The following is a 27,268-nucleotide window of genomic DNA, read 5'->3' as shown; positions in this document are numbered from 1 at the left end:
ACTTTAGCATAAATGATACATATCTAAATTTGGAAGTGGAAGATCTAATTATTGAGGTTTCGCTAAAACCAAATTAGTCTCTTCTCAAGGGAAGATATCTAGTGTGTAATAATCATTTGTGGACCACAGAATAGATGTAAAATTAGTAGAGGGTAAACTTTCAGAATTTCAGTCGTTAATGAGCCTTTTGCTGTTTTCCCATTTTTTTCTGCATTGGAAATTTCTTTTGTTACAAAATGTTTTTATATGATTTTGGAATAAACATGGATTAGCCAATGTCATGAAGCTTTCTAATTTGAGAACTTTTGGAGATAGGCGGTCTCAATAAGAGCTGGAAAAACATTGTCAATAAAATAAACTTCCAAAAGCATATAAAATGTCCAAACTTTCACTGCAGGAATCTTAAAAACACTAAACTGCTATGTGCTTTAATCCCCTTCCCCCACCTATAACATATGCTAAAAGCAACAAGAGCAAACCATTATGAGGTTCAGAATGAAATTTTAATTATTTTCTATGTATTCATTGCCTTAATTTACTTATTTTTTCTCTTTTCTTAGGATCTGAGCAGCAAAGATATGAAGAGAGATTTATATATAGTTGCCCATGTGATACGAATAGGTATGATCCACTTTATCCATTCACATGACTAAGACCAGCCCAACGTGGGATATCTACTGTGTATGACCCTTGTCTTCTGCCCAGCTCTTACGTGTTACTTCAGGTCTTAGGATTAGAGTCCAGCTTGCATGGGAGCTTTACCTTAAGGTCGGCTGCTGTAGTAGCTGAATTTGATAGAAATGAAAGCATTTTCTGCTCCCTCTCTGTTTTTGGACCCATACTTTTGTATTTCAAGTGGTCTGCTTTTTTACATTCTCTTCATCTGATGTTCTGCCTCTGTACCAGCCCTCTGCCTCAGAGATCTTGTAATGGGTTGCCAGTTTAACAGGTAGTGAATGGCGTTTGCTTTGTTTTGTATCCAAAAGTATGTATTTATGCTGTTTTCCACCAAATTAGAGTTACTGTCATTACTGCACTAGATGGATGGCATCTCACTTCTACCCTACCCAAGATTTTTGCTACCTGTGGTTCGTTTGCCCAGTCTTATTTTAAGTTTATGACATAATTTGCGGGCTGATGACTAACAAAGTCTCCCTTCGTAGGTTTGGGTTCTGGCATATCTTGTACAGCAAAAGAGTTGTTTAACTTTTTTGTTTTCTGTTTTTCTGTACTTGATAAAGCATTTGTTGAGGTTCAGTTTTGCATTTGCAAGTCCTCTTGCCACTGTAAGCACAGCCTTGGTAAGCAGGAAAATCAAGCTCCCATCCACTTTCTGAGACTGTTCTTGCTCCTGCAGTGGTTCAGGAGCAGCTTTGGCTGGAAGAATTTGCTTGGAAGGATAGTACACTGTCCTCCTTATCTGCATATACATAACTTTTACCTGGCAGCTAAAATACTAAACTGTGTATTCTTAATATACCTAAGAAGTTAAAATCTATTAGCACATTAGTTTTCCTAAGAAATTCATGAAACCACTGTTTCATTCTCATATAATTAGTAAATGGACTGTTGGTGTTGAGGTGGGTAGTAAGGATGATTAATTGAATGTGGTGCCGGGGAAGAGCCCTGGCCAAAGGCCTGTTTGGCATTTCTCTACATAAATATCCTTGCTTCCTTGGGTGGTTCCCTTCATCTTTAGTCTTCCAATTTAGAGGCTCTCTAAGGTGCCTATAGCTCTGGCATCCTTGGATGACAATTCAGTGGTGCTATAGAGGAGAATGGAGTTTGGAGTTCTCAGTCTGACTAGTGTTTTCTGCTGTGCCCCAGGCCGTATGCTCCTGAATGACTCAAAGAAGGGCCCTGCTCACCTGCACTATCGGCGACCATATGGCTGTGCAGTCCTAAGCGTCCTGGATGTCCTGCAATCACTCACAGAATTAAAGGAAGAAAAGGATTTTGTTCTTAAGGTTTACACGTGAGTAATGGATGTTGGAAATATTAATGATTTGCAACATAAAACATCCCAGCACTGCCCTTGAGAGCAGAAGCTCTGAAGCTTTGCAGGACATAGACTCATCAGGTTATGTAGGATAGGGAGTTTTTTGACAATGCAAAGATTTCCATCTAAAGGTTTGGGGTGGGCCCAGGCAACTATATTTTTAATAAGCTTCCCAGGTGATTCTGAAGCAGGTGAACTTGGAACTTTCTATCCTAAAGTAAAAGTCTGGTGATATACATTTCCTTTTCTGTCCAGGACTGGCCAACCTTATATATTTACAGGAAAGCTAATAATCTAATTTCTCCTGTGTTTTGGCTGTAAAAGAGTCATCTGTGTCTAATACTTGCCCACCAGCTGTTGTAACTGAGCTGGGACTGACGTAAATTGCTTCAAAGAATGATCACGAGTCAGGTTGCCCTGTCTTTGAAGAAAAGCCAGTTTTCTGAGGAGCTAAGGTTTTACTCTTCATTTCTGCCACCACCAATCTATGTCACCAGCCAAGCATGGCATTATTCTTAGTGTTCATCAGCCAAGGGTCTGCCTTACAGAAGCAGTGCATCTCCTCCTGACTCTTGTTAAGCAATAGAAAAAAACAAAGGAAAGTAACACAGAATCCAGGCATATCATCTGTCTTTGCTTATAGAGACTTAGGCACGAATCATAATGCTGAGAACATGATCAGTGGTGAGTTTAGTGAGTTTTTAAAGCAAGTGTATTTCTAACTGTGAGAACTAAAAAAAACAAAAAACTCTCTCCTTTTGATTTTAACCCAATATTGTTTTTTCAAATTAAATCTAATACTGTCAATCACCAGGTTAATATATCTTCACCATAATATTTGTGGGTATTTTTCTGTATTATCTGTTCTTTCTGATTCAGGCATGAAGTGAACTTAATTCACAATTATGCTTAATTTGGTCCTTTGTATAATCAACCACATTTTATTAACTTCAAAATAAAAGCCCAGATATCCTTATTACCTGTTTTGCCTTAAGCTCTGCTTTGTTCAGAGTTGTATACTTGATGGGATGAGGATCTTCCTTTGAAATAATAACTTACAAAGGGAAATTTTGGTGGGTTTTCTCTTCCTTTCATGCATCAATCAACAGCCTTTCTCCATTTATGAAATCTCTTTAATGATGGGTGGAGGGGCCTGCTTCCTGCTACAACTTCCTCCCTTTGAAAAGGACTAAACATTAATCCAAAGTCATCATCATTATCATCTTACTCCACTCAGTCCTTTCCAAGGGTAAGGAGTTTATAGATAACATTCCAGAGTTGCATCTCTCTGCGCATATCAGCTGTTCCTTGCTTCAGTGGATAGGGGCTTGCACAGCATTTCTCTTGAAATCATGCTGTCAAGTTTAATTGGCCTAATTGCTTCTAAAACAACAGCTTTCAGTACCAACATGTCACTTTGCAAGAAGTGGGATTCATGTGTAGCTTTTTCTTAGCTCCTTTCTCTGAGCTGTGCCTACGTCAGTTCTAAAAAGCCAAAGAAAGATATTGTTTTCAACAGAGAAGATAGTTTTTTAAAAAGTTTTTTGAAGGACTGATAGAGTTAAAATGTGGGATAATTTTTCCACTTGACAATATTAACAGACTTTCAAAGACACTTCCATGTTTGTGCAATCACATTTGTGCACAGTATGGAATTCCTCTAGGATTAGTGTTTTAAATCCGCATCACCACAGTGAATTCGGCCCTCAGGAGGAGTAATATTTTCCAATAAATTTTAGGGGACATGTTTGTTAGATTGAATTGGAAGCTTAAAGCTTTTACTAATAGCTACTGATAGTGTTTTAGCCTTTGCTAGGACAGAAATTTGCAAGGATTAAAAAAAACCTATTGTATAGTTTTAATTAATGAATTGGCAAAATATCTCATTAGTTGTTGACATTCTCATTGTTTCTTTCATTATTGAGAGTCAGCCTCTGGCCTCAAGCCCCTGTATGTCTCTTGCCGTGACCGCTGCTCTGGCTTTATAGATGTTTGATATCATGTGTGCTGGGAAGGTACTACATCCTTTAAAAAAAAATCACTACAAGAAGCTGAGGTGTAAAAACTAGGTCACTTTTTAATGAGCCGGAAACCTTAAAAATCACAAATGAATAACCACTGTGTGAAGTTCATTGTGATATAGACATCATGTTTCCTCTTGGCCAGAGGGACAGGAGTCACAGGCAGACACAAGGCTTGCTGAATCTGGAGCCTAGGACTTGAAAGGAGAGGAATGTGAAGGAGCTAAAGCCAGCATTGGGATGGGGTGGAGGGTGTCCGTAAATAGTACATGTGGCCAAACACAGGATACCTCGGAATACGTGATGACCACTCTCCAACTTCACATTGAAAAAAGTCCAGACATTTTTAGGCCAACTTTAATGAAATAGGTAAGTAACTACTTAGAATATTAAACTTATTATTTTAGACATATTTTAAATCATATTATATAAAATATGTATTACACGTTATGTACTCAATGACATACTATGTAAAATTGAGAAGTATTGCTTCTTCCCCATTCTCACATTTTATGAGATTTTATTCAAGCGCTTTATGTGCAACCATGCCATCAGGTCTTTGTCTTCACTAGAGCCATTTTCTGAGTCATCTGACACAGTTTTCCAAGGTACATTATCAGGTTGGTTTTGATACATCACTCTTTGAATCCTTGATGATGCTTTCACTGGAGATTCATCTTGAGGCCCAGTTACGTATTTGTTGGACACTTGATGTTTTTTTGTTTTCTTTTGTCATGTAGGGCTATGTATATGACCTTAATGTTACAGTTAGTTACTATGCTGCCTTTTTTTTTTTTTTTTTTTGGGGGGTACACCAGGTTCAATCATCTGTTTTTATACACATATCCCCGTATTCCCTCCCTTCCTTGAGTCCCCCCCTACTATGCTGCTTTTAAGGTGAGTTTTATAATAGCATTCAATACTTCAATTTGGAGGTCATATCCAAGGGTGGTTACTAAATCTGTGAAGTTTTGCTCTTTTTTGTTGTTGTTGTTAAATAGGGAAGGGGGGCCCCCCTTTTTTTATGTGTGCCATTTATTTATTTATTATTTATTTATTGTCTGCTTTGGATCTTCGTTGCTGCGCATAGGCTTTCTGCAGTTGTGGAGAGCAGGGGCTATTCTTCATTGCAGTGAGCAGGCTTCTTATTGTGGTGGCTTCTCTTGTTGCAGAGCACAGGCTCTAGGTGCATGGGCTTCAGTAGCTGCAGCACTCAGGGTCAGTAGTTGTAGGGCACGGGCTCAGTTGCTCCGTGGCATGTGGGATCTTCCTGGACCAGGGCTCAAACCTGTGTGCCCTGCATTGGCAGGCAGATTCTTAACCACTGCGCCACCAGGGAAGCCCTAGTTTTGCTCTTAAAATTTTTTTTAACCAAGATAAAATTTATAAGCATCTAAAATTTGCATCAATTGAGGATATTTCAGGGTAATGTAACTTATCCAAACAGTGCTGTGGTGTTCAAAATAAAGGGATTTGACCATATGCTAACTCATATACATGGAATCTAAAAAAAATGGTACTGATGAACCCAGTGACAGGGCAAGAACAGAGATGCAGTTGTAGAGAACGGACTTGAGGACACAGGGTGGGGGGTGAAGGGGAAGCTGGGACAAAGTGAGAGAGTAGTATTGACATATATACACTACCAAATGTAAAACAGATAGCTAGTGGGAAACTGCTGCATAAAATGGGGAGATCAACTTGATGATGGAGGATGACTTGGAGGGATGGGATAGGGAGGGTGGGAGGGAATCGTGGGAGGGAGGGAATATGAGGATATATGTATAAATACAGCTGATTAACTTTGTTGTACAGCAAAAGGTGGCACAACAGTGTAAAGCAATTATATTCCAATAAAGAGCTTCAAAATGTGAAGATAGATAGATAGATAGATAGATAGATAGATGGATAGATAGATAGATAGATAAATAAAAAGGGATTTGGAGAATGCCCCATAACATGAAAGGCTTTGTAAGGTTGGAAATACAAGGTGGCCGCCTCTTCTGTGAGTGATGACTGCAAGGAAACTCTCCTTGTGTTTGGAATAGATAAAGGCATTTCCTCAGAACACTGCCTTTGGGTTTTTGTTTCATCCCCACCTTATCCATGAGACTGCCTTAAGTTGAGGGTACTTGTTCAAGAGCCATTCTTAAATGGAAGCTCATTCTTAAGTGGTAAAGGACCATTGGGTCACTCTCATTTTGGTACAGATTAAAGAAGTCTGATGTCTTTATATGTAATAACTGTAAAAGAAAAATTCTGCTTCTCACTTGAAAGTCAGGTAAAGAAATAGCTCATATTTCTCTGTCTCCTAGCCTAGGCCTCAGTTTTCAGTGGATCATCATCCACCGGCCCATTTTCTGCTGGGTCCATTATCAGTGTTCAGACGTGTTGTTTGAACGTATGCACCGAATGTCTTTTCAGGCCACACAAGGAAGACTCAAATCCAGTAGGTCTCTGTCCATGGAACTGCTCTGTTTTGATTTCCAGTGCCCACTGTCTCTAGCCTCAGTGTCTAACTGGGTTTTTGTGTTAGTGCTGCTGTGAAACAGAACACATTAAATAACGAACCAGAATAAAGAAAGTTAGCTCAAGATGACTCCCTGTTCATGTAGAGGTGAGAGGCTGACAACAGGAGTCTCTAACATGGATCTAATGTTGGCACATGAAGTCCCAAGTATTCTCTACCATAGGAGTAAAAAAGCACATGTGCTTTCTCTTCCCTTCCTTTCCTGTTCTGCTGCTACTCTGGAGTAATATGAAAGAACAGTGGCTCTATGAGTAGACAAACATAGAGCTGGCTTTGTATAACAACTTTGTTAACTGACTTAAAAGTATGTCAGTAGTATGTATGATCCCAGATTGGTTTTTTAAAAAAAATAAATAACACTTTCATCTATTAGATAGATTAGATAGATGAGATGATAGATAGAAACTGTGAAATTTGGAAAAAACACCTTAACTAGTGAATCAAACAGGAAAGAGGTGGAAAAATAAATGAGAGGATTGGTGGTTCAGGAAATGAGGTATACCCAAATAATGGGTGTATTATGTGCCATCTAAAAGAAGTTTCCTGTCTTCTTTTTTTTTTTTTTTTTTGGTAGTGATTCTTGGTTATTGTCAATTTCCACTTTTATATCTAAACTACAAATCCTACATAATTTAATCCATACATTACTCCATGGTGGCCACATAAAATGTCACCTGTTTTCAGTGGTGATGTTAGTGCACATTTGTTTAGTGCTCTGTGCTCTCTCAGAGCCCTTCTGGATATATAATCACATTGAAACTTCATACCAAGCCTGTGCACTGAGTGGGGCTTCACCATCTTACAGAGGTAGATAGAGGTGGTCAACACCAGTTAAGTAAGTGACTAAGCAAATTAATGACATTTCTTGGAAGAACAAAAGAATGGTAGTAATCATATTTTGATTTAAAATTAATTTTTCATTTAACCTATGATGATTCAAAAACAGCAACAGTAAAAAAATGCTAGGGATAGAATCATATCACAGGCATTATAAAACATTATTTTTTAAAACCTTTTATTTTATATTGGAGTATAGCCAATTAACAATGTTGTGATAGTTTCAGGCGCACAGCAGAGCGACTCAGCCATACATATACATATATCCAGTCTTCCGCAAACTCTTCTCCCATCCAGGTTGCCATGTAAGATTAAGCAGAATTCCCTGTGCTATACAGTAGGTCCTTATTGGTAATCCATTTTAAATATAGCAATGTGTACATGTCAGTCCCAAGCTCCCTAACTATCCCTTCCCCCCATCCTTCCTAGAACGTGTTATTTTTAAAGTGTTCAGTCTTCTTTCTAGTCAACATTTAGTTTTTATGGCTGTTGGGTTGTCATACCTTTTATTAACGAGTAATAATAAAGGCACAAATTAGATTTGAAAGCTGTATTAATATTTCTGTTAGTAAAAATTTAGACATTTCTATCCTAAAGGAAACCCTAATATAAATAAATGCAGAATGTACAGTCATTCAGCACAAAGGTGCATGTAAGAATATATATCATACAGTACAAAAACTGCTGTAAACGAGCATTAAAAAATCAGAAAGCCTAGAGCAAAGGACAGTAGAAAGCCCATATCAGCTATGAAGATAAATATAATTGAGAAATGAAAGAAAATCCTATTCGGTAAAAATTCTCAAAATAGAGGCAAAAAACAAAATTCTTCTATATATTAGTGAGAAACTCACAAATATAATAAGAAAAACAGGCTAAGCATAATAATAAAATACAAACAAAATAAAAGTCACATTATTAATGATAACAAAATAAATTATAAGGTAAAAGGTGTGAAATGAGTGTGCTGTGTAAGGAGTATCAGGAATTGACAGAGAAAGAAAACACACGCATACAATAAAGTTAAATTTGGTTTCCTCTTTCATCCTCCAAGAATACGTGATGTCACAGGAAGCAAAATGGCCTCTCACGGTAGGCACAGACATAACATGTAACAGTACCACTCATTCCCTCAGCCCCAGAATCCCCAGCAGAACCAGCCCCTGATACTTGGACTCTGCAACCCTTAAATTTACGGTTCACACTTCATTCTGGAGACATTTACCCAACAGTTCATGTTCTTCATGACCAAACTTAGCCTTAACACACTCACCTTCTTAACTGGGGAAAGAAAGCAAAGTGAGAAGCCCAGGTGTCCTTGCCAACATCTCTGCCTCCAGCTCACCAGTGTTCCAGAAACCCTTATTTTTCCTTCACAAGGATAGAAAGAGAATTTTATACTGATACATGGTGGAATTTATAGTGAAGATCTAATTGAAATGACCTTTGAATATAGTAATGACTCAAAATTATGTCTGATTTATTAGAAATATAAAAATAAAAGTACAGTAAAAGCAAGAGATTTTTCATCCCTTTTGACATATAAGAAGACAAAAATAAAGATGGAGATAAATATCTAAATCAGATAAATAAATCTGACTTAGGAGAGAATTTGAATAAGGTTGATGTGACAGAATAACAGCATCATTGAGCACTCACCATGGGCTGTTATACCTTTTTTACAGATGAGGGAAACAGGACACAGAGTGGTGAGGCATGTGTGTGAGCAGCCTTGTTAAGAGACCATACTCTTAACCACTTGCTCTCCTACCTCTAACTAGGGTGAGCATAATTTGTCATCTAAATCAGAATGTTCTGATAGTCAAATAGAGTGCTGTTGATGCCAGGACAGCAAATGTAACTGGAGTATCCCAGGCTCACCAGGCTGTATGGTTCTTCAGCACTAAATAATCATCATCATCATCATCATCATCATCATCATCCAACAAACAGAATATATCTTTTCTATTGCCCATGTAACATTTACAAGAATTAGTCATAGAAAAAAGTTTCATAAATTCCACATAGCACAAGCCATACTCTCTGATCACAGTGCAGTTAGCATTATTTGTCATCCAGAGGGGAAAGACCTTACAATAATTCTGAGATCAAAGAAGATAACTTGACAAAAGTCAACCTTCATTCCCAATTATTTAGCAATTTCAGCTTAGTAAACTAAGAATAAAAATACTGTTTGCAGTTTGAGGGAGCTAATGGATATCAGCAGATTGGTTTTGAGATCAGAATGTTAAGTGGGTGTAGATTAAAATGAATGTACCAGTGTAGAATCACATAGGTATAAATTTATAGTGTCTATATATATGTAAGCAGTATGGGTAAATGTGACACCTTTATTAGCAACAAAGACAACCCTCACAATGGGAGAAAGTATTTGCAAACGAAGCAGCCAAGGGATTAATCTCCAAAATATGCAAACAGTGTATGCAACTCAATATTAAAAAAACAAATAACCCAATCCAAAAAAATGGGCAGAAGATCTAAATAGACATTTCTCCAAAGAAGACACACAGGTAGTTAAAAAGCACATGAAAAGATGCTCAGCATCACAAATTATTAGAGAAATGCAAATCCAAACTACAATGAGGTATCACCTCACACCAGTCAGGATGACCATCATCAAAAAATCTACAAACAGTTAAATGCTGGAGAGGGTGTGGAGAAAAGGGAACCCTCCTCCACTGCTGGTGGGAAGGTAAATTGGTACAGCCACTATGGAGAACAGTATGGAGGTTCCTTAAAAAAATAAAAATAGAACTACCATATGACCAAGCATTCCCACTCCTGGGCATATACCCAGAGATAACCATAATTCAAAAGAGACACATGCACCCCAGTGTTCATTATCAGCACTATTTACAATAGCCAGGTCATGGAAGCAACCTGAATGTCCATCGACAGAGGAATAGATAAAGAAGATGTGGTACATATATACAATGGAATATTAGCCATAAAGAAGAACAAAATAGTGCCATTTGCAGCAACATGGATGGACCTAGAGATTGTCATACTGAGTGAAGTAAGTCAGACACAGAAGGACAAATATAAAAAATATGATAAAGCTTATATGTGGAATCTTTTAAAAAAAAGGATGCAAATGAACCTATTTACAAAACAGAAGAAGAGTCATGGATATAGAAAACAGACATGGTTAGCAGGGGATAAGGGTGGGGAGGATAAATTGGGAGATTGGGATTGACATGTACACACTACTATATATAAAATAGATAACCATCATTATCTCAAGATCCTCAACTTAATTACATCTGCAGAAACACTTTTTCCAAATAAGGAAACATTCACAGGTTTCAGGGATTAGGATATGAACATATCTTTTTTAGGGGCCACCATTCAACCCACTCTAACTTTTGATTAACATTAACCCTGAATTGGAAAAACTTTTAAAGTCACAGTCAGTATGGAGCCTGTTGGTGCTGAGATTGTGTGCTGTCTGCAAATAGGCTGCTCCGAAGATAGGGAAGAGGCAGATGTGAGATGTTCATGTGTGGGTCCTTTTCCTAGAAGTATTGGCCAAAGAAGTCACTCCTTTTCCCAGGAAAGTGATGGAAAGGGCAGAAGTGTTACAGAAGCCTTTTCAACACCTGGAAAGAGGAGTAAAAATAAGTATTCCTCCTACAGCACTCTAATTTTACATACATATAAATATATACAGAAATATACATACATATGCTATGTGTCTTCCTTTTTAGTTGACTATATTAAATAAACATGTTTTAAAATAAATAGTTTAAATTTTTCATGAGTGAAAAGGCAATTTCTCATGGCCCATGAGAGACCATCCAGAATGAATCAGATTAGTTGATCTGTGTCAGCTTGTTCTTAGGGACTCTGTCCAACTAGGCCATTTTAACAGAAGTGCATGAAATGCGTGCTTCTCAGTGCTTCTCTCTTCTTTTACACTGCAAGTAAGGACTGCTTCATGCAGTTGTCAGCATCTGTTGTGTTCCTAAATCTGTAGATTCTTGCCTGTTTTCTAACTTACTAGGACTTGCAACTGAATAAATGCCAAAATAAAGCAAGTCATACCCAAAGAGAAAGATTTTTTTAATATCAAAGTAGACTTTTTTTTTTTTTAATTTTTTGGCCGCGACACATGGCATGTGGAATCTTAGTTTCCAACCAGGGATCAAACCTGTACCCCCTGCATTGGAAATGTGGAGTCTTAACCACTGGACTGCCAGGGAAGTCCCTAAAGTAGACTTTATTTTTTAATTATTTAAAAAATTGTTCTATTCAAATATAGTTGATTTACAGTGTTTCAAGTGTATAGAAAATGATTCATTCAGATTCTTTTCCATTATAGGTTATTACAAGATATTGAATATAGTTCCTGGTGCTATATAATACATCCTTATTGTTTTTTTTATATATAGTAGTCTGCATCTATTAATCTCAGATTCCAAATTTGTTTCTCCTTACCCCTTTGGTAACCATAAGTTTGTTTTCTATGTCTGTGAGTCTATTTCTATTTTATAAATAAGCTCATTTGTATCACTGTTTTAGGTTCCACATATAAGTGATATCATATGATATTTTTCTTTCTCTGTCTGACTTACTTCACTTAGTATAATCTGTAGGTCCGTCTATGTTGGTGCAAATGGCATTATTTTGTTCTTTTTTATGGTTGAGTAATATTCATTCTGTACATGTACCACATCTTCTTTATCTATTCCTCTGTCAATGGACATTCAGGTTGCTTCCATGTCTTGGCTGTTGGAAACAGTGCTGCAATGAACATTAGGGTGCACGTATCTTTTCGAGTTAGAGCTTTCTCCAGACATATGGCCAGGTGTGGGGATTGCAGGATCATATGGTAGCTCTGTTTTTAATTTTTTAAGGAACCTCCACACTGTTCTCCATAATGACTGCACCAATTTACATTCCCACCAACAGTGTAAGGAAGTTCCCTTTTCTCCACACCCTCTCCAGCATTTATTATTTGTAGACTTTTTGATAATGGCCGTTCTGACCAGTGTGAGATGATACCTCATTGTAGTTTTAATTTGTATTTCTCTAATTTTAATGATGTTGAGCATCTTTTAGGGTGCCTGTTGGCCATCTGGATGTCTTCTTTAGAGAGTTGTGTACTTAGGTCTTCTGCCCATTTTTTGATTGGGTTTTTTTTTCTTTTTTTGATGTTGAGCTGTATAAGTTGTTTGTATACTTTGGAAGTTAAGCCCTTGTTGGTTGCATCACTTGCAAATATTTTCTCCCATTCCGTGGGTTGTATATTCATTTTGCTTATGGTTTCCTTTGCTGTGCAAAAGCTTTTAAGTTTAATTAGACCCTGTTTGTTTGTTTTTGTTTCAATTACTCTAGAAGATGGATCCAAAAAAAATTACTGTGATTTATGTCAGAGAGTTTCCTGCCCATGTTTTCCTCTAGGAATTTTATATATTCAGGTCTTTAATCCATTTTGAATTTATTTTTGCATATGGTGTTTGAGAATGTTCTAATTCCATTCTTTTACATGTACCTGTCCAGTTTTCCCAGCACCACTTACTGAAGAGACTATCTTTTCTCCATTATATTGATATATTCTTGCCTCCTTTATTGAAAGTTAATTGACTGTCAGTGCATGGGTTTATTTATGGGCTCTCTATCCTGTTCCATTGATCTCTATGTCTGTTTTTGTGACAGTAACATACTGTTTTGATAAATTCAGTTTTGTAATATCGTCTGAAATCCTCCAGCTCCATTATTCTCAAGATTTTTTCTGGATATTCAGGATCTTTTGTGTTTCCATACAAATTTAAAAATTTTTTGCTCCAGTTCTGCAAAAAATGCCATTGGTAATTTGGTAGGGATTGCATTGACTTTGTAGACTGCTTTGGGTAGTATAGTCATTTTAATAATATTAACTCTCCCAAGCCAAGAATATGGTATATCTTTTCATCTGTTTGTGTGGTCTTCAATTTATTTTCATCAGCATCTTATAGTTTTCAGAGGACAGGTCTTTTTCCTCAGGTAGGTTTATTCCTAGGTATTTTATTATTTTTGATGTGATGGTAAATGAGATTATTTCCTTAATTTCTCTTCCTGATAGTTTATTGTTATTGTATAGAAATGCAACAGATTTATGTATATTAATTTTGCCTCCAGCAATTTTACAGAATTCATTGATGAGCACTAGTAGCTTTCTGGTGGCATCTTTAGAATTTTCTGTGTATAGTATCATGTCATTGACAACCAGTGTCAGTTTTACTTTTTCTTTTTTTTTTCTTGTTTCTTTAATTTTATTTATTTATTTATTATTTTTTGGGGGGGTACACCAAGTTCAATCATCTGTTTTTATACACATATCCCCGTATTCCCTCCCTCCCTTGACTCCCCCCCCACCCTCCCTAGAGTCCCCCCAACCCTCCCCATCCCAGTCCTCTAAGGCATCTTCCATCCTCGAGTTGAACTCCCTTTGTTATACAACAACTTCCCACTGGCTATCTATTTTACAGTTGGTAGTATATATATGTCTGTGGCATCTTTAGAATTTTCTGTGCATAGTATCATGTCATTGACACCCAGTGTCATTTTTACTTTTTCTTTTCCAATTTAGATTCCTTTTATTTCTTTTTCCTCTCTTATTGCTGTGGCTAAGATTTCCAAAATTATGTTGAATAAAAGTGGCAAGAGTGGACATCCTTATCTTGTTCCTAATCTTGGAGGGAGTGCTTTTGGCTTTTCACCACTGAGTATGGTGTTCGTTGTGGGTTTGTCATATATGGCCTTTATTATGTTGAGGTATGTTCCCTCTATGCCAGCTTTCTGAAGAGTTTTTATCATAAATGGATGTTGAATTTCCTCAAAGGCTTTTTCTGCATCTGTTGAGATGTTTATATGGTTTTTACTCTTCAGTATGTTAACGTGGTGTATCCCATTGATTGATTTATGGATATTGGAAAATCCTTGCATATCTAGGATAAATCCCACTTGACCATGGTGAATGATCCTTTTAAAATATTGTTGGAGTAAGTTTACTAGTATTTTGTTGAGGATTTTGGCATCTGTGTTCATCGGTAATATTGGCCTGTTATTATCTTTTTTTGTGATGTCTTTGGTTTGATATCAGGGTGAGTGGCCTCATAGAATGAGTTTGGAAGGGTTGTTTTCTCTGCAATTTTTTTGGAATAGTTTCAGAAGGATGGGTGTTAACTCTTCTCTAAATGTTTGCTGGAGTTCATCTGTGAAGCCATCTAGCCCTGGACTTTTGTTTATTGGGAGTTTTAAAATTACTGATTCATTTTCAGTACTGGAAATTGGTCTGTTCACATTTTCTATTTCTTTCTAGTTAATTCTTCAGAGATTTTACCTTCTAAGAATTTGTCCATTTCTTCTCGGTTGTCCATTTTATTAGCATATAATTGTTCACAATAGTCTCTTATGATCCTTTGTATTTCTGTGGTGCTGGTTGTAACTTCTTTTCCATTTCTGACTTCATTGATATGGGCCCTCTCCTTTTTTTTTTTTTTTTTATGAATCTGGCTAAAGCTTTGTCCATTTTGTTTATATTTCCAAAGAACCAGCTTTTGCTTTCATTGATCTTTTCTAATATTTTTAGTCTCTATTTCATTTTTCTTTTTTCTCTAGTAGCTTTCAGTGTAAGGTTAGGTTGTTTATTTGAGATTTTTCTTGTTTCCTAAGGTAAGCTTGTATCACTGTAAACTTCCTTCTTAGAACTGCTTTTGCTGTGTCCCATAGGTTTTGGACGATTGTGTTTTCATTTGTCTTTAGGTATTTTTTAATTTCCTCTTGGATTTCTTCAGTGATCCATTGGTTGTTTAGTAGCATATTGTTTAGCCTCCATTTGTTTGTGGTTTTTGCAGTTTTTTTCTTGTGGTTGATTTCTAGCCTTGTAGCATTGTGGTCAGAAAAGATGCTGATATAATTTTAGTTTTCTTAAATTTACTGAGACTTGCCTTTTGCCCCAGCATGTGTTCTATCCTGGAGAATGTCCCATGTGCACTTGAAAAGAATGTGTATTCTGTTGCTTTTGGGTGGAATGCTCTATAAATATTAATTAAGTCCATTTGATCTAATGTGTCATTGAAGGCCTGTGTTTCCTTATTGATTTTCTGTCTGGATAATGTGTCCATTGATATAAGTGGGGTATTAAAGTCCCTTACTATTATTGTGTTACTGTTGATTTCTTCTTTTATGTTTGTTAATATTTGCCTTATGTATTGAAGTGCTCCTGTGTTGGGTGCTTATATATTTACAGTTTTTATATCTTCTTTTTGGATTGATCCCTTGATCATTATGTAGTATATTTCTTTGTTTCTTATAACAGTCTTTATTTTAAAGTCTATTTTGTATAATGTAACTATTGCTACTCTGGCTTTCTTTTGATTTCCATTTGCATGGAATACCTTTTTCCATCCCTTCACTTTCAGTCTGTATGTGTCTCTATATCTGATGTGAGTCTCTTGTGGGCAGCATATATGGGTCCTTTTTGTATCCATTCAGCCAGTCTGTGTCTTTTGGTTGCACCATTTAGTCCATTTACATTTAAAGTAATTATCAATATGTATATTCCTATTGCCATTTTGTTAATTGTTTTGGATTTGTTTTTGTAGGTCTTATTTCCCCCTTTTTCTTTTGTTTTCTTGTGATTCAGTGACTATCTTTAGTGTTATGTTTGGATTCCTTTTTCTTTTTTGTGTGTATATCTATTATAAACGTTGGCTTGCAGTTACCTCAGGTGTTTGTATAGCTGTCTTTGTACATGTGATTGTTCTAAGTTGCTAATCTCTTAATTTCAGATGCATTTAAGATACCTTGCATTTGTACTCTCCTCCTCTCATGATTCCTATTTTTGATATCATATTTTACCTCTAATTGTTTTGTGTATCTCTTAACTGCTTATTGTGGATACAGGTGATTTTTATCACTTTTGTGTTTTAACCTCCCTACGAGCTTTGTTTTAACCTCCCTACCTTTACTGTATGTTTGCTGTTACCAGTGAGCTTTTTCATTCTGTAATTTTCCTATTTCTAGTTGTGGCCTTTTCTTTTTCACCTTGAGAAGTTCTTTTAACATTTGTTGTAAAGCTGGTTTGGTGAATTCTTTTAGCTTTTGCTTGTCTGTAAAGCTTTTGATTTTTCCATCTAATTTGAGTGAGAGTGTTGCTGGGTAGAATATTCTTGGTTGTAGGTTTTTCCCTTTCATCACTTTAAATATATCATGCCATTCCCTTTTAGCCTGCAGAGTTTCTGCTGAAAAATTATCTGATAGTCATGGGAGTTCCCTTGTATGTTATTTGTTGCTTTTCCCTTGCTGCTTTTAGTATTCTCTATCTTTAATTTTTCTCATTTTGATTACAGTATATCTTGGCTATTCCTCTTTGAGTTAATCCTGTATGGGACTCTGTGCTTCTTGGACTTGGGTGACTGTTTCTTCTCCCAGATTAGGGAGGTTTTCAGCTGTTATCTCGTCTTGGGCCCTTTCTCTTCTTCTGGGACCCCTATAATGTGAATATTAGCACACTTGAAATTGTCCCAGAGGTCTCTTAATCTGTCCTGACTTCTGTTCATTCTTCTTTCTCTTTTTCTATACAACAGCAATGATTTCCACTACTCTGTCTTCCAGCTCACTGATCTATCCTTCTGACTCATTTAGTCTACTATTGATTCCTTCCAATGTATTTTTCATTTCACTTATCGTATTCTTCATCTCTGTTTGGTCGTTCTTTATATTTTCTAACTCTTTGTTTAAAAAAAAACTTCTCACTTCTTGTTCTGTGCATCCATTCTCCTCTCGAGTTCTTTGATCATCTTTACGATCATTACTCTGAACTCTTCCTTGGGTAGATTGCCTGTCTCCACTTCACTTAGTTGTTCTTCTGGGGTTTTATCTTGTTCCTTTGTCTGAAACATATTCCTCTGCTGCCTCATTTTGTCTCAGTTGCTGTTTGTATTTTTATGTATGTGGTAAGTTAGTTACATTTCTCAACCTTGGAGAAGTGGCCCTCTGTAGGAGGCATCCTGTGCATCCCAGCAGTGCCCCCCACCTCTCGTCACCCAAGCTGTATGCTCTAGGGGTTCACTCGAAGGGGGCTACATGAGTCCTTTTGTTGTGGTGGGCTAAATGTGTGGGTGGTCTGATAGGCCCCTAGTCTGGTTGGTTGCCAGAACCTGCCTTGTGCAGATGTTGCTGGCTGCTGTTTAGCAGGGCTTGGTCACGAGGTGGCTGGTTGCACAATCCTACGTGGTCCCTGGGGCTAGTGCTGGCTTACTGGCGGGAGGAGTCAGAGTCCTGAAGACTGGGGCTGTTGCCCTCCCAGTGGCAAGTGAACCCACATCCTGGGGTTAGTGCTGGTCTACTGGCAGGCAGAGCTTGTTCCTGGAGTTTGGCTGCAGGGCCCAGGGATCCCAAAGCTCATTGCAGATCATTTTGTGGGGTGGGTGGAGTGTTGGTTCTTGACACATTGCATATGGGTTCTGGGGTGTCCTGAAGGTTGCATTGGCCGGCTAGTGGGCCAGTCCACGGCCCAGCTGATCCCAGAGTAGGGTCTGGCCTGTACTGAGGGATCGTAGTTTTCTTACTTCTGGTGTCTGACCCCTTGTAGATGAAGTTGGTCTAGCGGCTTGGTCTGCCTTCCTGGTGGGAGGTTCTGGTGCCTGTCCACTGGTGGGTGCAGCTTGGTCTTGGCCCTCTGGTCAGCTGGACTGTGTCTAGAGGCAAGCCCATAGGCATCTGTGGGCTCTTTAGTCTTTAGGCAGCCTGTCTGCTGATGGATGGCACTGTGTCCCTGCCCAGTTAGTTGTTTGGCCTGAAGTGTCCCAGCACTGCTGCCTAGAGGAGGTTGAGTAGGGCCAGGTCTTGGAACTAAAGAGCCAAGATGTCAGCCATCAACAGTGTTCCCCAGTATGTCGGCCACCAGTGTCTGTGTCCCCAGGGTGAGCCTCAGCCACCCCTTACCTCTCCAAAAGATGCTCCAAAACCAGCACGGAGGTCTGGCCCAGGCTCCTGTCAAATTACTTTTTTTGCCATGTATGCTGGTGCACATGAGTTTCTGTGTGCTCCCTTTAAGAATGAAGTCTCTATTGTAAGTAAGCCCCACTGGCCTTCAAAGCCAAATGCTCTGGGGGCTCATCTTCCCAGTGCCAGGCTGGGGAGCCTGACATGGACCTCAGAACTCTCACTCCTATGGTAGAACCTATGCAATATAATTCGTCTCCAGTTTGTGGGTCACACACCTGGGGGTTATGGGATTTGATTATATTATGAGTCTGCCCCTTCTTCTTGTCTCATTGTGGTTCCTTCTTTATGTCTTTGGCTATAGAAGATCTTCTCTGGTATGTTCCAGTCTTTTTTGTCAATGGTTGTCCTGCAGATGGTTGTGATTTTGGTGTGCTCGTGAGAGGAGATGAGCTTAGGGTGTTTTTACTCTGCCTTCTTGGCCACTCTCCAAGAAAGAATTTTAATGTGGATTATTTGCACTAAGTTAAGTTTTAAGCCATAGTCAAAACTGAATCGTTGCAGTTAGATGGAGGTAGACAAAATAGGAATTCTGACTGAGGTAAGGGAGACAAGTACCCTGAAGCCTGATGTGGGTGTAAGACTTTCAGGGTCACAGTACTCTGCAGCTTCTTTCTCTCTGCCTCCACCCCCCACCCCCGCCACCCTTGCCCTACTTTTGGGACCAGACACACCTGTGTTTAGACTACAGCTTCACCTCACTCTCCTCATCTGTAAGATGAAAATGATAATACCTGTCTTATAGGATTATGAGAATTAAGTGCAATAAAATATGGAAGAATATCCCTATCATTACCTACCTATATTAGGCATCCTTCTAAAAATGCAGACTTAAAGGTCTTACAAACAACCCTTTAAAACTTCTTGAATACTTTTTTGGGTTGCCCACCTTGGGGAAAGATAAGAATGTTGGGTGAATACCCATGAAGAACACAGAAATCAAGAAGATAAGGAGGTAGTAGGGAAGAGGCAAATGGTGAATTGTGCTCTAGTACCTGAGTGACTAAGAACTGTATTCTGAACACCCTTTGCTGAGCAGAATCTGCACACCTGCTCTGATGCTTTGGAATGCTTAGTGATCCCACGTAGAAAACCAAAATCCTCTCCTCCCTCTGTGTTAATCCTTGAGTAAAATCCCTGAACGTGTAGTGGTTGAAGTGCTACTTCATTGCCTGTGCTGGTTATCTCCTCTGTGGGTACAGACAGTGTGCCACAGAGGCACACAGACCTCTTTTAGTTTACAATCCCTCATGCATCTTATAATTGAGGACAAGCTATCAACATCAGTAATCATGCTCTAAATATTAATTTGATTGGATACAACATAATCATGTTTCATTATAATCATAACTCATTTGGTTAATAAATGCTTACATTTATATTTTTTCCTTACAAAATATCCTAGTGATTGGTTAAAATATGCTAATGACACCACATCTACTTAGATTCAGATGATTTGAGTAGTTTCCTTGGCATTCTAGAAAGGGAGATAATTGAAAGGCCAGTTAAGAGGTGATTATACTGGTCTGAAAGAGTAACCAAGGCTATGAAGAGGAGAGGTCAGATGTGACAGATTTTAAGATAACAAAATCTACAGGACATAATGACAGCTGGAAGAGTTCTGGTTTAGTGAACTAGTGGGTTCTACTCAGAAGGAGTCTGTAGGAGCAGACAGGCGGGTGGGAAATGATAAGCTGTCTTGTGGTCATGCAGGTCAGGAGCTTAGGGGTGAGTCTGGGGTTGAGACACTGCTTTGGGTCTTGGTAGCTTTTGGTGGTGGTTGAAACCATGGAAGCAGGTGAGAATACCCAGAAAGCTTATATGGTAGGAAGGAAATGGGCTTCAAAGGAAGATCTTTGAAGGCCACTGACAGTTAAGGGGTATACCAAGGGAGAGGAGTACAAGGGACAAGCCATCAGATGTCTGGCATCTGAATTGTATGTGCTGAGTAAAAAGGTACATATCACTGAAATAATACACATTGTCACTGTTGATGTGGTTGATAAAGCACCAGCTGTACTATACTGCCAAAGAACCAGTGAGTGTTTTATAGGAGAAATACTGAAATCATACTGAAATCATTGGAGAGAGGGAGTTAATTTTCAAGACTCTCCTTTTTTTTTTCTTTTGGTTTATTTAATTAATTAATTTTTATGTATTCATTTATTTATGTGTGTGTGTATTATATATATATGAGATGTATAGTGTGTTACTTTGATATATTTATATATTGTAATATGATTGCCAGTCAAGCAATATTTATCACATTGCATCATTATAGTGCAATATTATTGTCTGTATTCATTATACTGTGCATTAGTCAAGACTCTTATTTTGAAGTCGTGGGTAGTACGCTGTTTATGACAAACTATAGTCAGATTTCTGTTAAAGAAAGTAACTACTGATTTTGTAAACCTAGAAAGTGACAAAAATGTGACAGCAAGACAAGTCTGAATCCTCACCAGCTGGGCACTTCTCTGATGTATTGACTGGTTGGAAGAGATGAGACAGTGTGCATGTCAGACAGGAAGGGCTTAGATGTGCTGCTGCCAGCACCTCTCACTTTTGATTTCCAACTGAGTTGCTAATCACAAGTGATCATTTTAAAGAACACTCTCCCCCTTCCTTTCCTTGGAGTGAATTCTGCGAGCAGAAGTTATACTCACAGCTCTGGACTGTGAGAACCTTATCTTTGACAATTCTTTGTAACATCTCTGAGTAAGTGAGGCTTATTTATACTGACTAAGGAGTCTGAAGAGTTACTGATTAGGAAAATTAATCTAGTGATGGGCCTCCTTTATCTCTGAATGGTCTCTATACAAACCTTTTTATTTAGAAACATGTTGTGCTTCACAGTGCTGGATGGCACCATGATATAATTCTTGCTGGAGTTTCCTCTTGGAAGTGGCTGTGCTGGACTACACACTTCTGAGTAACCATGGAAAGATCCTGTGGGTTTTTCTTTGTGCATGGGCTCTGTTTTCTGGGGTCAGTGGGTCCTCCCTATCCAACAGGGGAAGGGAGGGAACAAGGCTATGGAGACTTGGAATAGTGTCTATGGAATTTTTGAGAGATGACCCTAATGTCATTTCAGTTGTTTCATCAAGATGTCTATATTAGGATGAGGAATTCTTTCCTAGACTCTGTTCCTAAGCTAGGGGAAGACTCTTAAAAATGTCAGAAATTAATAAAGATGCAGTGTTGTTCCTCCATTCTCTCTTCTCCCAACCCTGAAGTCCCTGGGAAAGAACTTTATTCTTACATATTTAGGCATCTAGCCTTCTCCACTAATCCTTCGTTCCCCTTGACTGCAGAGGATTTCACAGTGAACCAAGCTCACTACTCTCAAACTTTTCTTCTTCTCTTGGTCTGGCTGAAATACAACCACAGGCAAATATCCACATTGCCCTAAGCTTAGCAGGATTTTCTTCTGGGGCCATTATAATGACAGTTTAATGACAGTATAAAGCCAGTGCAAGACATGGAAGTTTCTAAACAGCATCGCTTGTTGAGAGGAACCGTTTTTTCCTCTATCAGGAACTTTCCTCTAGTGCCTAGTTGTAAGTGGGTATAAGGAACTAAAAAAGAAAAAAAACTTGTCATGTGAGAAAGTGCTACTTCAGAGAATAGGATGTTTTGGCACTTAAAAATATTTGCAGAGGTTCATTTTAGAGTTTCTGCTGTTTCACCAAATGTGAATCTTCTGTGTGCCTTACCAGAAAATGAGCCTTGTCTAATTTAATAAAATATATGTTCATTTCTTTGCAAAGTGTGTTTGAAGTATCCCCTCAAACAGTGTTACACATTGAACATCAGACCAGATGTTTAAAACTCTTGAGAATCATAATGTCTGTCCTTCTGTTACAGGTGCAACAACGAGAGTGAATGGTCCCAGATCCATGAGAACATCATCCGCAAGTCCAGTGCCAAGTACTCTGCCCCCAGCGCCAGCCATGGTAACGTGCTTCTCTGCCTAGAAGACTTTGTGCTGCATTTGCAGTTGTTAATCATACACACCTTAATTGATTTTATGCTGATCAGTTTGCCAGATGTAAAGTTCAGTTTCCTAAAGACATTTATTCTCCTGTTCAGGCAATTTCTATTTCTTTTTGTGATAATTTGAGACCTTCCCTAATTACTTTTTTTAAAAAATTTTATTGAAGTGTAGTTGATCTACAGTGTTGTGTTAGTTTCTTCTGTACAGCAAAGTGAATCAGTTATACATATACATATATCCACTCTTTTTTAGATTCTTTTCCCATATAGGTCGTTACAGAGTATTGAGTAGAGTTCCGTGTGCTATATAATAGGTCCTTATTAGTTATCTGTTTTATATATAGTAGTGTGTATATGTTAATAACCAATCTCCCAGTATATCCCTCCCCCCTTGCCTCCTAATAACCATAAGTTTGTTTTCTACTTCTGTGAGTCTATTTCTGTTTTTTAAGTAAGTTCATTTGTACAATTTTTTTAGATTCCACATATAAGTGATATCTTGATATTTTTCTTTCTCTGATTTACTTCACTTAGTATGATAATCTCTAGGTTCATCCATGCTGCAAATGGCATTATTTCATTCTTTTTTATGGCTGATATCCCATCATATATATGTACCACATCTTCTTTGTCCATTCCTCTGTCGATGGACATTTAGGTTGCTTCCATGTCTTGGCTATTTTATTTTTTTTAATTAATTAATTAATTATTGGCTGTGTTGGGTCTTGGCTGCTGCACACAGGCCCTCTCCAGCTGCGGTGAGTGGGGGCCACCTCTCGTCACGGTGCGTGGGCCCCTCACCACAGTGCCCTCCCCCCCTGCTGTGGAGCATGGGCTCCAGGCATGTGGGCCTCAGCAGCTGTGGCACATGGGCTCAACAGCTGTGGCTCGCAGGCTCCAGAGCACAGGCTCAGCAGCCATGGCACACGGGTGCAGCCACTCCAGGGCACGTGGAATCCTCCCAGACCAGGGACCAAACCTGTGTCCCCTGCATTGGCAAGCGGACTCCCAACCCCTGCACCACCAGGAAAGTTCCTGTCTTGGCTATTTTAAACAGTGCTGCAATGAACATTGGGGTGCATGTATCCTTTCAGATTATGCCCAGGAGTGGGATTGCTTGACCATATGGTAATTCTATTCTTAGTTTTTTTAAGGACCCTCCATACTGTTCTCCATAGTGGCTGTACCAGTTTACATTCCCACCAGCAGTGTAGGAGGGTTCCCTTTTCTCCACACCCTCTCCAGTATTTTTTGATGATAGTCATTCTGACCGGTGTAGGTGATACCTCATTGTAGTTCTGATTTGCATTTCTCCAATAATAATTAGTGATGTTGAGCATCTTTTCATATGCTTTTTGGCCATTACTTCTGACCGAAATACATTTTCTGCTCTTTCCATGGTGGATTCCTCGTGCTTTGATAAGTAACTTGAATTCCAGTTTGAATCCAGAGTGAACCAAAGTGTTGCAGGTTTTGTCACATTGCGAAGTCTGTATTTTCCCGAACAAAGATTACACACCCAGCCTCTAAAAAAGACACATATTAATATCACTTCTTCTATTCCTGTTCAGTGTTAGCATCACCAAGAAAGCCTGACACTAACGAGAATCAGTGATTAGTCTGCCAGTATCTCTTCTGGAACTAAAATAGAAAACCTTTATTTCAAAGCAGCTTTCATCTTAGTTCAACTTCTCCTTTTCTTTTTTCCTCCTTATATTTTAAAACTCTGCTTAATTTCTATCTAAATCTTGGTGCAACTTTACATATTAGCATTAATTTTAAACTGAATATTAATTGCTTGATTAAGTGAGAAGCACTATGTAAAAGCCTATAAGACCTGAATAGACGTTTTTCCAAAGAAGATGTACAGATGGCCAACAGGCACATGAAAAGATACTCAACATCATTAATCATCAGAGAAATGCAAATTAAAACCACAATGATATATCACCTCAAACCTGTCAGAATGGCTGTCATCAAAAAGGACACAAATAACAAATGTTGGTGAAGCTGTGGAGAAAATGGAACCCTCATATACAGTTGGTGGGAACGTAAATTAGTGCAGCCACTATGGAAAACAGTTTGGAGGATTCTCAAAAAACTGAAAATAGAACTACCATATGATCCAGCAATTCCATTCCTGGATATCTATCCGAAAAAAATTAAAAAGCTAATTTGAAAAGATGCACACACCCCAGTGTTCATAGAAGTATTATTTACAATTACCAAGATATGGAGGCAACCTAAGTGTCCATCAACAGATGAACAGATAAAGAAGATGTAGTGTATATATATGTACAATGGAATACTACTCAGCCTTAAAAAAGAATGAAATTTTGCCATTGCAACAACATAGGTGGAGTTGGAGGGTATCATGCTAAGTGACGTAAGTTAGAGAAGGACAAATACAGTATAATATCACTTACATGTAGAATCTAAAACGTAAAACAAACTAGTGAATATAACTGAAAAGAAACAGACTCACAGATATAGAGAACAAACTGTTGGTTTCCAGTGGGGAGAGAGATATGGGAAGAGGTAGGGGATTAAGAGGTACAAACTACTATGTATAAAATAAATAAACTACAAGGATATAACAACATGAGAATAGAGCCAATATTCTATAATAACTATAAATGGAATATAATCTTTAGAAGTTGTGAATCACTGTGTTGTACAGCTGAAACTTATATAATATTGTACATCAGCTATACCCCAATAAAAAAAATATATATAGAATATATAAATAAAAATAAAAGCCTATGAGCCTTTATATACCCATGAAGATAGCTATCAAATTTACATAGAACCATGTTTCTCCAGATAGTTTTTGAGTTGGCCAAAAAATTCATTCAGTTTTCTGTACGATGGTTCTAGTAGCACTTAGTTGTCTTTAACTTCATTTGAAACAATTTTGTTAGATTGTATTATGACAACTGTCATATCAGCATACATTTTTTAAAAATTTATCAAAATTGGTGAATTTTTGTGTGGCCATTTTAATATTGAAGATGGATGAAAAAAGCAACATTTTTAGCATATTATGCTTTATTATTTCAAGAAAGGTAAAAACACAACCGAAACACAAAAAAAGATTCGTGCAGTGTATGAAGAAGGTGCTGTGACTGATCGAATGTGTCAAAAGTGGTTTGTGAAGTTTCATGCTGGAGATTTCTTGCTGCACAATACTGCGTGGTTGGGTAGACCAGTTGAAGTTGATAGTGGTCAAATTGAGACATTAATTGAAAACAATCAACACTGTACCATGCGCGAGGTAGCCAACATACTCAGAATATCTGAATCAAGCATTGAAAATCATTTGCCCCGGCTTGGTTATGTTAATCGCTTTGATGTTTGGGTTCCACATAAGTTAAGTGAGAAAAACCTTCTTGACCATATTTCCACATGAAATTCTCTACTGAAACATAACAAAAATGTTGTGTTTTTAAAACAAATTGTGATGGGCGATGAAAAGTGGATACTATACAATAATGTGAAACAGAAGAGATCATGGGGCAAGCGAAATGAACCACCACCAACCACACCAAAGGCCAGTCTTCATCCAGAGAAGGTGATGTTTTGTATATGGTGGGATTGGAAAGGAGTCCTTTATTATGAGCTCCTTCCAGGAAACCAAATGATTCATTCCCACAAGTACTGCTCCCAGTTAGAACAACTAAAAACAGTACTCGACAAAAAGTGTCCAAATTAGTCAACAGAAAACACATAATCTTCCATCAGGATAACGCAAGACCGTCTGTTTCTTTAATGACCAGGCAAAAGGTGTTACAGCTTGTCTGGGAAGTTCTGATTCATCCACCATATTTGCCAGACATTGCACCTTTAGATTTCCTTTACTTCAGTCTTTACAAAGTTCTCTTAATGGGAAAAATTTCAATTACCTGGAAGACTGTAAAAGGCACCTGGATCAGTACTTTGCTCAAAAAAATAAAAAATTTTGGAAAGATGGTTATTATGAAGTTGCATGAAAAGTGGCAGGAGGTAATGGAACAAAACGGTGAATACAGTGTTCAATAAAGTTCTTGGCAAAAATGAAAAATGCATTTGGGACTTCCGTTGTGATCCAGTGGCTAGGATGCCATGCTTCCAATGTGGGGTCCCAGGTTCAATCCCTGGTGGGGGAACTGGATCCTGCATGGCGCAGCTGGGAGTTCACATGCCACAAATGAAGATCCTGCATGCCACAACTAAAGACCGAGCTCCCTCCTCCCCCCACCCCCCCGCCTGCATGCCGTAACTAAATGTCCCACATACCGCAGCTGAAAGATCCTACACAAAGCGACGAAGATCCCACGTGCTACAACTAAGACGTGGTGCAGCCAAATAAATAAATAAATTTTTTTAAAAAAAGAAAGAAAGAAAAGTGTGTCTTTTATTTTTACTTAAAAACCAAAGGAACAGGACTTCCCTGGTGGTCCAGTGGTAAAGAATCTACCTTCCAATGCAGGGGACGCAGGTTTGATCCCTGGTTGGGGAACTAAGATCCCACATGCCGCAGGGCAACTAAGCCCAAGTGCCGCAACTACTGAGCCCATGTGCCTCAGAGAGAGAAAACCCACACACCATAACTAAAGAGGAGCCTGCGGGCCGCAACAAAGAGCCTGCATGCTGCAACGAAGATCCCGCGTATAGCAACTAAGACCTGACACAGCCAAAAATAAAAATAAATAAATATTATTTTAAAGAAGGAACTTTTTGGCCAACCCAATACCTCTAAATTATTTCATAACCTCTTTTATATAGCCTTCTTTTGTTTTAACTTTCATAGACCTGTTGTAAATAAAGTTGCCCTTAAATGACAGTGTAAAGCCACTGCAGAGCATGGCAGTTCCCAACATTGTTGAAAAGAAT

General features: G+C 38.2%; 1 protein-coding gene across 1 annotated transcript in view; it reads left to right on the top strand.

Annotated features, from left to right (window-relative positions):
• The window catches only part of DOCK3 (dedicator of cytokinesis 3), a 432,492-nt gene that overhangs the window by 295,443 nt on the left and 109,781 nt on the right, over positions 1–27,268 (top strand). Inside the window, exons 11-13 of the mRNA XM_057706148.1 lie at positions 561–621; positions 1,828–1,975; positions 22,268–22,356. Coding sequence (XP_057562131.1) covers positions 561–621; positions 1,828–1,975; positions 22,268–22,356 — 298 coding nt within the window. The remainder of the gene's footprint in view (positions 1–560; positions 622–1,827; positions 1,976–22,267; positions 22,357–27,268) is intronic.

Source organism: Hippopotamus amphibius, chromosome 13 (genome assembly GCF_030028045.1).
Source record: "Hippopotamus amphibius kiboko isolate mHipAmp2 chromosome 13, mHipAmp2.hap2, whole genome shotgun sequence".
NCBI lineage: Eukaryota > Metazoa > Chordata > Mammalia > Artiodactyla > Hippopotamidae > Hippopotamus > Hippopotamus amphibius.
The sequence above is the reverse complement of the archived record's forward strand: the minus strand, read 5'-3'. Positions and strand labels throughout refer to the sequence as shown.